General features: G+C 36.6%; 1 protein-coding gene across 3 annotated transcripts; it reads right to left on the bottom strand.

The window, feature by feature from the left end:
- Positions 1-1,476: 1,476 nt before the first annotated feature.
- On the bottom strand, positions 1,477-10,052 carry LOC124449045 (cyclin-dependent kinase 7-like). Of its 3 annotated transcripts, XM_046999990.1 has the most exons (12): positions 9,877-10,039; positions 9,747-9,806; positions 9,605-9,638; positions 8,880-8,947; positions 8,653-8,721; positions 8,028-8,138; positions 7,731-7,849; positions 6,915-7,014; positions 5,532-5,618; positions 3,881-4,030; positions 3,622-3,769; positions 1,477-1,895 (listed from the first exon to the last, which is right to left on the bottom strand). In XM_046999990.1, exons 1-12 carry the CDS (start codon positions 9,928-9,930, stop codon positions 1,870-1,872), a joined length of 1,026 nt encoding a protein of 341 aa, XP_046855946.1. In that variant the 5' UTR covers positions 9,931-10,039; the 3' UTR covers positions 1,477-1,869. The 3 variants fall into 3 exon arrangements, with proteins under 3 accessions (XP_046855946.1, XP_046855952.1, XP_046855958.1); XM_046999996.1 differs by lacking the exon at positions 8,880-8,947 and having other exon boundaries at positions 9,877-10,036; XM_047000002.1 differs by lacking the exon at positions 8,880-8,947 and having other exon boundaries at positions 9,747-10,052.
- Between the last annotated feature and the right edge of the window lie 254 nt (positions 10,053-10,306).

The raw sequence follows: 10,306 nt of genomic DNA, 5'->3' as shown, positions 1-10,306 counted from the left end.
CAAAAATATTTTCACGAGAACTCGGAAGCGGTCAGAAACCACTTAACTTAATTGTGAAATTTCTTACGGAAAATATTTTTTCAATAAGATGACGGACATAAAGGCAAATAACGTTTTTATTTGTTTATTTTTTAAAATTAAGAATTTCATTGGGTAAAATGAAGCCAGGCATCAACCAATCAAATCAATAAATGAAACAATGAGAATTTGCAAATCAATCATGAATACATCTTAAAAAAAACATTGAAATGTTTGAAAAAATGCCGGGTGGAAGGCTGTAGTCAGACAGCCGAAAGCTTGCTCAATAAAAAACATATATCAGAGAACGTTTGATCGCATTACTAAAATGTTTGTTTTGAATTTATCTGTTTCGCACTATTGTTATTTTATTAAAATAATAAAATATGGCTTTTGTGCTTGTATTGGCTAAAACAAACCTCTAATTGTAAGAACTTTAGAGCAGGTCTCACCGTGTCAGGATAGCACTGATCTGCTCTGGAGTTCTCCCGAAGGTTTTCTCGGTTTGCATAAGCTAATGCAAATACAGTTAACATCTTATATTCCTCGAATAAAAAATAAATGCAAATATTTCGGTGTTTACTGACTATAAAAACAAAGGAATTCGAAAAGAAAATAATGCTAAAATAATGATCGGTAAGTCACATAGCAAGACCAAATTTGCACGCTGTCTACGTCACTGAGGTGGACGGCCAGCGCCGCCAAAAAAACGTTGATTGAGGGTGGTGTTACGTTATATATTCAGTTGTGCCCGACTGATATTGAAAGTGAATTCTTACGCCTGGTTTTCACTAGCGACATAAGCACAAGCGATAAAACAAAGCAGAACATAATCTCCAGAGATTGGAGGAAATAAAAGAAAAAGGATTGTCTTTTCAATTTGTTTTTGTTCTACCTGATGCTTTTGTCAAGTTGCTGGGCTTAAGCTTACGTTGATAATTGTATCAGTCGCTTCATTGCCTTCTTTTGTATTTTGTTTTGTCTTTGTTTGTTCTTATGCTTATGTCGCTTGTGAAAACCAGGCTTTAGGGGCTATTTATATGATCCCGGTTAACCGGGATTCAGTGATGCGTGAAATGATTTCGAGGGATCATTTTTATTGTAATTCTCAAATTAGGCCAAATTGGCTGTTTTAATTTTAAATGTTTTGTGTAGTTATTATTAAATCAGAATATTGTGAAATTGCTCGAGAAGATTTATCTGATGATAAGTATTGAATCGTTTCCATTCGCCAAAATCATTTAACGCTTGGCTGAATACCAGCTACCCGGGCTCATGTAATCAGCACCTTAGGGCCTGTTTATATTGAACCAAGTTACCAGGCTGAGCGAGTTGAACCAGTCGGGTACTACTGAATATAAGATGAACCCCAACACCTCAACCCAATTAACGTTCCAGATGCGGGAAGGCTGCACCACCATAACTGCAAGCATTTCAGAATAATCTACACAGTTCGCATTTATCAACAGATATACATTACAATTTCATTAAAATGTACAGTTCCTTAAGTGAATTTTTTAATTTACACATGCGCAAAGAGCGATCAAGCAATAGTTCGCTCGACAATAATTTGCTCTTCTCACCTTTAATATTATAAGTTCGTTCTAACGAACATTGATTTGTTAAGTAGTTAGTTCTACTCTCGGTTCACTTGGATGCTAAGACTTGATGAGAAAAATAGCCTTACCGAAACCATTTGGCTGGTTGGCAAAATGCCACGAAGCGAAATGCCATGAAACATGTTTATTCAAATGACGTCACACGACTCCCAGTAGAATCCATCGACTTCTGCGCAAGAAAATCCAGAGACAGTATCCCGATTCGACAAGAAGCAGCTTCAACATGACGCCATCAAAATACCAACCGCTTGGTTCCAACTGAATAAAAATTGACATGCTGTCATTACAAGTTCACGCGAAGGGCAGTGGGATTTTTACATCGATTAAGAGTAAGGAAGATAAATATTGGAAGATATATTATATAGAAAATCGCTTTACACATCTTTTAAAGAAGAATGAGATCTACAGGGTGTATGAAAACAGGAACTTTAGAAATCAATGTTGTGTGATAATTTCAATCTCAGCTATCCTAATCTCGCGGGTGCATAAAGAATTTCCGCTATGGGCATAGATTACTTTTATTTGTAAGAACAAAAGCTTTTCTGATCCTGAGAGTTTGATGTAAAGTCTAACGAGAAACATGCACAGTAATGCACTTGTGAGATTAGCATGGTGATTAGGTACCGAAATTTCACAATAAGTCAATTTCTTAAGGTCTTCTGTTGAGTCTACTTCAACATTTTAGCCCTAGAATTGGTGAGTTGAGAAGTTTGTGCATATTTCGTTTGACGATACTGTATGCATCCGAGGGTTTAGCATAGTTATAGGCATTGAAACTGGCAAAAAGTCGTCAATATCGAAAGATTTTGTTTTTTCTTGATACATCCTGATGAAACTGTTGAACGCCAGTCTCTTACAATTAAAAATGATCACCTTGCATGTACTTATTTCGTTAATAGAGAGTTTAAGTACAGAATGGACATCTAACAGAAGGCCCACTCGGCTAAAATCGTGGCGTATTTTTTCACTACACATGCGTGACCTCCAAGCAAGATACTTTCACAAAATCAATATGGAATAGTATTGCACGAGAATGCTATTTTACTAATAATTCACGTTTAAAGCAAAGCTTTGACGAAATTTTTACAAAGAGTTATCATCTTGGGAAAGAGATAAGGTTCCAAGCTTTTGTAGTGCAACACGACATATTTGTAAAAACATCTATATTTCCTATTGAGATCTAGCGGAAGTATGTTGCTAGAAGATGTGTCTGCTTAGAATTTGCTCCAGAAAAGTAGGGGACACGAACACTAAAGGTTCCGACACGAGTGGACCTTCTGTTAAAGGCTGATTTGCATTCAGTGCAAATTGTCGCAAATTGTCTACTTTCTGCGATCAAGTTCTTTTGAATTGTGTGCAGCAGTGTGAAACTGTTCCAGTCGAGAGCTTACAATTGAAAAGAAAGTGATCGGACAAAGTCGATTGCGCGACAATTTGCTCTGAATGGATATCAGCCTTAAGATATCTATTCTGTGGTTTTAGATTGGTGTTGATGACAAACTACAAAAAGGCACATGATCATGGCTTTGCGGTTCACGTTGTGGTTTGCACTTCAGGTTTTAACGGCAAGAGGCACTTCTTGCGGTAGGTGATGAACCGCAAGCCTTTTAGTATTTTTGATACAAACAGAGTGAGGTTTATGGCTCAATGTAATTGTTTCATGGGAGTAATCATCATGACTATGCCTTTTTCACCGACAAACTTTTAACGAGACATGAAATTTAGCTCATGACAATGCGAACTGTAAAATACAAATGCAAAACGCAAAACTAAATTCAATTTTTTTTCGAAACGGAAAACCTTAACGGCAGGTTGAGGTTTGCCGTTTGCCGTAAAAGCCAAAGTAAAACTCTCTAATTATGAGATTCAGCAAGGTGAATCAGCTTTATATGCAATGTTTATCCGTAAAGTGTAGCAATTATCCACAAGTTGAACTTGCTCTGAGCATACAAGTCATTAAACACGAAAGATTTGCAAAACTTACCATGACTAGCCTCTGGAATGCCGGCCAGTTTCCGTTTCTTAGCTTTTTCCTCTTCTTTAATAATACTGGAGCCTGACACTCTAGGCAACGGTAACGAAGCAGAAGGGGTTGGTGCGGGCTTGTTCGAGAAATACGGCATCTGCAGAGCCTTTAAAAGAGTTTCAAAATTACGAACTGGAGACGTGTAAACGCAAGAATGCGAATTTATTTTCAAGGTAACAGAAACAACGAGTTTTTTCCCATCGGTATGTATATGTACCTGACTTGAAGCGACTCTACCATTCGGGTTGCAGTCAAGTAATCTTGCAAGGAGATCGAGGAGATCGTCACTAGCAGCGCTAAAGATATCTTTAAGAGGTGTACCCGGGAATTCCTTGAACTCTACATAGTCTGGCAGGCTCTTCAGTCCCTGAAAAAAAGGTATTTCCACGATCTCACGTGCTACTTAAATAACGAAGTTAACATGCATTATTTTACATGTTTGTAAATGTAGATCGTCCAGGTTGGTATAGTCCTGAGGACTGTTTTTGTTGTTGTTGACTGACGTTTCGACAACCTTAGCGGTAGTCATCTTCAGAGTCAAATGAGGAGTAAACGTCAGGTTAGCCGTATTTGTTAACTGGTTCTTACGTCATTGTATTGTGTGTACAGGAAATGTGTGGGTGTCAATTGTGTATTGTCATTGTGAATTAGTGTGAAGTGAAATGTTTTTAGTTGTGATGTGTGATTTAGGTGTGATGTTTTTAGTTGTAATGTTTGGGTGTCAATTGTGTATTGTCATTGTGAATTAGTTTGAAGTGTAATGTTTTTAGTTGATCGTTTGTTTGTATTGTGAATAAGTCGTTTGTAAGGTGACGGTAATTGCTGTGATCTGTTCGGGGAGGTTTGTTCCAAGTTGGTATACCAACTTTCTAATGTAAGCCGTTGTCTATAGTCAGTACTGTAAGTAATGCATTTTGCCGAGTCCCAGTCAATGTTGTGCTTTGTTATTCGGTGATGTTCGACAATGTTATTAGTTTTGTCTTGTTTCTTAGTAGCTCGTTTGTGTTCAGTAAGTCTTATGTTTAAGTTCCTGCCAGTTTCCCCGATATAGGAGGCGTGGCAGTCGGAGCAGTTTATTTAGTAAACTGCACCTTGTCGTTCGTTGGGTTGTTCTTTGTCCTTTATGTTCGTTAGTACTTGTCGCAACGTTGCGATTGGTTTATGTGCGACACGTATGTTGTATGGTCGTAAGTTCGTCTAGGTGTTATGGAATGTTTTAGTCCGTAAGATAGTAGTCGTGTTTCAGCTTCGTCTAATGAGCGGGAAGAAATATTCCTCACCCAGTTATCGTCATGATTATGTCTTGTACGTGTTTTAGTTTGTTTTAAACGTTCAAGTTTTTGTTGTTGTTTGATTTGGTGTTGTGTCTCTGTCTTGTTTGCTCGTTTCTCTGCAATAGTTTGTATCGTAGAAAGTAAAGTATCACTTACTGTCGTTGGTATGAGTTCCTTCAGTTTGTTCAGTCTTTGTTCTTGTTGTTTGGTGTAATAGTTGATTCGTCTGTGACAGTCGTTAATCCGTGCTCGTATCAGTCGTCTGCTAGTGGATTTGACAATCTGAATAGCCTCTTGTGTGTTCAACGGGGACTTAATTCAAAATCCTGCCGGAACGAGACCAAAATCCTTGCAGCGGTGGTTGAACCAGAGTTGTTGGCGTATGCGTCTGACGTTGCTTGCAAAACGTATGTAGTCGTTAGTAAGTTGTTCGCTCTGTCGTCCAAATGGTCGTAATCAACAACAACAAAAACAAGCCCTTCTCAGGACTATACCAACCTGGACGATCTACATTTACAAACATGTAACAATACTCCCGGGTTCAAACCATTTACTTTATGCATTATTTTCATGTACGTATCTATAGGAGAGTACCGGCCATGAATCTTCATTGGGTGTGCCCAAAGCTTGAAATATTCGACTTAGCTGGTCCAAATCAGATTCTCCAGGCAAGAACGGTACCTAAAGAAGTAAATTTGTATATGATTACAAGGCGCAACTGAAGAGAAGCTTTGTTGTCACAAATTAGGCATGACAAAGTGTAGGGAATATACAGTAGGTCTTCTTGGTGTGTAACTGGCAACTGTATATTTAATTAGATGACTGGTTGCCGTTAACCATAACATCATTCCTATGGGTCAAAATAGCAGATGACAGGCTGTCACTGTGATGATCAAATGCGTAATAAGATATGCGTGGCACGAGAAAGTTCAGTTGAGGGCTCTACTGTATATTCACTATTCTGGGACCATGGCACTAACAGCTGCAGTCCTGTGTTGAAATGAAGTCTCATATTCAACATTTCGGGATCTTTCTTCTTTATTTAAAGTAATGAAGCTTTAACCTTGGTACACTTCAGTCACACTTGTTTATTGTGAGGAAACACGTGTGTACCTGTGTAGGTACAGACATATGACAGTAGTGACGTAGCTAGCAGGCAAATTTGGTGATGCTACGTACTTAAATTTCCAACCATTCGCACAAGGTATTTTTTTCTTAAAAAATAATATATGTGAGCGAACATCGCAGTATTTACGTACAGGGTGTTCCAAAATAGTGACACTATATGGAAATCATGTATTTGCTTTAAATTATTAATTATAAATTTAATTTAAACTACGTGTTCAACAAAAATTCACGAACAATAACACGACTGTCACTTTTTTGGGGGCATCGTGTACTGCAAACCTCGCCTGTACGCCTATCTCCAGCACATAAGCACACCACAATCGCGATTCGTGACACTTATTCTAGAAAAAGTGGGCCCTGCATATAAGGCCACCCGATTATAAGCCCGAGCACAAAGAGAACAATCGACCATTGCATGGGACGACTGACTCAAGAGAGGAGTGACCTGTGTTGATATGATAACATTCAGTTATACCCAACACCCTTGAAAACATAACTGTTGTATAATATGATTCGTGCATTATCCCCCCACCCGAAATGTAAGCCCTTACATGTATACTGTATAAAATAACTCAGGGTTTATAAAAGCCCAAGGTTTACGCACAAGCAGAGGAGGTTTACGGTGCATACGTTTAATGACTCGATCAGGAGAGAGAATGATGTCGAAACCTGAACCGTTAAATAGGATGGTAATAAAAAATTCAAATTGACAATAAAAAAATCAAATTGACAATAAAAAATTCAAATTGACAAATTCATTGACAGATTTCCCCACTCAACTCAAAATCTTTTTGCTCAAAACATGCGTTGGAAACTCTCTTTCTATAAAATTTTGCTCTACAAACTCACTCTCAAAAGCAATTCGGCCAAAATACAGCCCACTGCCCAAATATCGACACCAGTACCATAAATGCGAGCGCCAAACAGCAGTTCGGGAGAACGATACCATCTGAATATCGGAAATACAAAGTGATGATGTTTGTTAAGAAACTAGCTGCTTATTTAGCCAAATGAAAGAGCTTATCAGTCGATAATAGATCATACGAAATATCACAAGTTGTCTGAATGTTCCTATGCCTAGTACCAACTCCTTGAAAAAAAGCTTTGCGTATGATGGGGCTTCTGTTTGGAATTCAATTTCAGCAGAAATCAGAAATATCAAAAGCGTGTTTTCAAAGAAAATTGCTGCTTGAATTTTATGATTTAGTTTAACATGTAACTAATCGAATAAACTAAACTCTGTAAATATTTAAAATTATCTTTCTCTTCTATAGATATTTTATTCTTAGTAAATTTTGTATTTGTTTTTGAACAAAAAGCACGCCCTCGTGGAAATAAATACCAGTTGACAAGGCCAGCGTGTCAAAATAAAATTTTCATTCATTCATTCATAGAAAGTTTGAAAGCCAGACCATTTTTAACTCTTTCAATACATATATTTTTGAGTTCAATTAATCACTGAAAAAAACATTGACTTGAATCAATTTACTGAAGAAATAAATATTGTCGAAAAATTTTGCACTGAAAACACTGTGCAACTGGAAGTTTGCTTTGCACTGTGATGGTCGCACATGTTTGACAAGGTGTTGAGGACTAGGAACTAGTCTAGTTATGGGTAGTCCTTGATCCCATTCTACACAAAATTGAACATACTCCTACTCATACCTTGTGACAACCTGGTGAGTATAGATTCTGCTTGGACTGCCATAGTATTTTGCTAAACCAAAATCACCAATTTTTAAAATACCGTGTTTATCAATAAGAAGGTTGTTCGGTTTCAAATCCTAAAGAAAATAAAGAGAATTAACTCAAGATGCACAAGTCTCGAGTGTTTCATAATTAAACTACCCTTGAAGAAACTTGGTCAGAGTACATGAGCAATTTGAGAATTCAAAATAATTACTACATATAAACAAAGTACAAATATAAAATCAATATGGAAACATATATAAAGACACTCACTCTGTGCAATATCCAGTTCATGTGAAGATACTCTAAGCCATGCAAAGTCATCAAAATAAAACTTTTGATGTGAGCTGGAGTCAACATGATACTGGTGTCCTTGATTATCACCTAGGAAAATAATAATTTGGGAAGGAAACCATTTAATCATCCCATTTCTCACTTCTCCCTTGCCATTGTAAAATCAAATCCACATTAAGATGGAACCAGAAGTACTAATAATAATTGGCTTGGGGCAATACACAAATATACACAACATCAATCAGGATTTGTAAAGATTATGGACGTCATACGATCTAGCAGGTTGATGCAGGATCATTCTGCATTTCAGAGTGCCGACTTAAAAACAAATTTCCCATAAAGACATGGGCTCTGCAAGTTGTTATTAAATTTTTAAGCAATAGTTATTTGTACTTGTCATAGGAAAATGAAAAATTCAGTTAAAATTGACAGATTCACTTTATATTCATTCATATCTTGAGCCAAGCATTATTCCCTAAATTTTGACAAAACAGACCATAAATAAAGCATAAGTGTAAATCTTCTCGATAAAGAAGATTGAGCTCCACTCTTTTGTTTGCTTGTCTGTGGCTCCATGCAAAAAAATTATAAGTCTACTTCTCACCTCAAGATCTGTTTCCATAAAATCAAATACTAAACTAACATTTGACTTATGTCCAAACACATCCAGTAGCTGAAAAAATATATAACATATAGAGAAATGTACAATATATGATTGGCAATTGTTTTAATTAGTCAAAAATATAGTTAAATGGTGGAAGGAAGGAATTTCCAAATTACCCAGGGACAATACATCCTGATGTCATGTTACATTTTCAGTTAGCTACTTACACCAAGAATGTTTTCATGAGAGATTTCTTGCAAAAGCTTAATTTCCCTCAATGCAGTCCTATTAATACCTATTAAATTTGAATGTAACAAAAAGTCAAGCAATTTGATCACACATTCTAATAATCAAGCTCCCCAACTGTATTCCTTTACTAAGCCCTTTCATCAAAATAAAACTCTTTACACATAAACTCTCGAAAATTTGCTTCATGCAATTTGAAGTACAGTAAAAATTATAAACACAAATTTTAAAATAGATTTAGCTATGCTATGTAAAACATATTTTAAAGGTATGCATCTGTAATCCCCCAAAATAATTTCTCAATGCCATCTAAAAGCAGTTTAAAGAAGAGAATGGTAAGCTACTGGTTATTGGCCAGTCAAACCTATCTCAGATGCAAAATTTTGAGAAAAGTGGGCATTTATGTGTGCAAACTGTAAATCTTGGGTAAATTTTACATACTTTCCATTCTGAGTGGCTACTGCTTTAATTAAATTACACAAATTATGTTTGTTTACACAACCACCACCCCTTTTACTCTCGTCCATTCTGGAAGGCATGTAATTTTCAACAAGATCTTCAGTAGATACAGAGCAATTATTGGTGTGCTGGTAAGAGAATCAAATTTTAAAGTGCACGCTGATGATGCACATAAGACATACTTTCCAGAGTAGGCTATAGCCTTTCAGTCCAATAATAGTTAATATGTGCTAAAGAATATGATTACCATCTTTCGCTTCATTTCTTTGTCCGAGTTTTATCTATAACATATACAGAAAAAAGAAATTTTCGTCTGTAGACTAGTGAAGTATATGCTTGGATAGGTGATCATCATCAATTATATATCATGAACTCGTGTGATTTCGTACTTTTTTAACGGCGACAATTTGACCGTTTTCTTGGTCTTCCGCTTTGAATACTGTGGCAAACTGAAACAATATTACAATCAACTGCTTATGAAACACTAAAATGCTCCCGAAAATGCAAAAGGAAACGCACCTGCCCCTCACCAAGAAATCCTATTTTCTTGTATCTCTTAGAACGATCCGCCATATTAAAATTAACACAGCTTCCCCAAATGCCCAAACCAAGATACAATGTGACTGAGACGAAGTCCTTGCAGTCAATATAACAATTATAAACATCAAAACTTGTGCTGGTAAACATGACCATAAAAACACATTCATTCAACAAAATTAAGCAAAAATTAAGATAAAGGTAGCAACTGTAAGCACTAATCCACATAACACACCAAGCCTCCCCCCCCCCAAAGGTGAAGTATAGTCTATTTGTGCAATAAAAAAATATAAGTGATTCGTGGTGTAAGAGCAATTATTTGTGTTTTTGGCACAGTAACAAAAAAGACACGCCAATGCCAACAGAGATGGAGCTAAGGTTAAACCCATATTAAGCCTCAAATACTTCACTC

This window comes from Xenia sp. Carnegie-2017, unplaced genomic scaffold, assembly GCF_021976095.1.
Source record: "Xenia sp. Carnegie-2017 unplaced genomic scaffold, XeniaSp_v1 HiC_scaffold_13, whole genome shotgun sequence".
Classification (NCBI taxonomy): domain Eukaryota; kingdom Metazoa; phylum Cnidaria; class Anthozoa; order Malacalcyonacea; family Xeniidae; genus Xenia; species Xenia sp. Carnegie-2017.
This window is presented reverse-complemented; position numbering and strand designations above follow the sequence as displayed.

Excerpts from the sequence above, each read along its gene's own strand:
- LOC124449045 (XM_046999990.1), bottom strand. The coding sequence starts at position 9,930 with ATGGCGGATCGTTCTAAGAGATACAAGAAAATAGGATTTCTTGGTGAG. Across the intron at positions 7,015-7,730 it reads ACTCACCAGGTTGTCACAAG|ATGGTATCGTTCTCCCGAAC; the intron begins GTATGAGTAGGA and ends TCCGATATTCAG. Across the intron at positions 4,031-5,531 it reads CCAATGAAGATTCATGGCCG|GGACTGAAGAGCCTGCCAGA; the intron begins GTACTCTCCTAT and ends CCTTTTTTTCAG.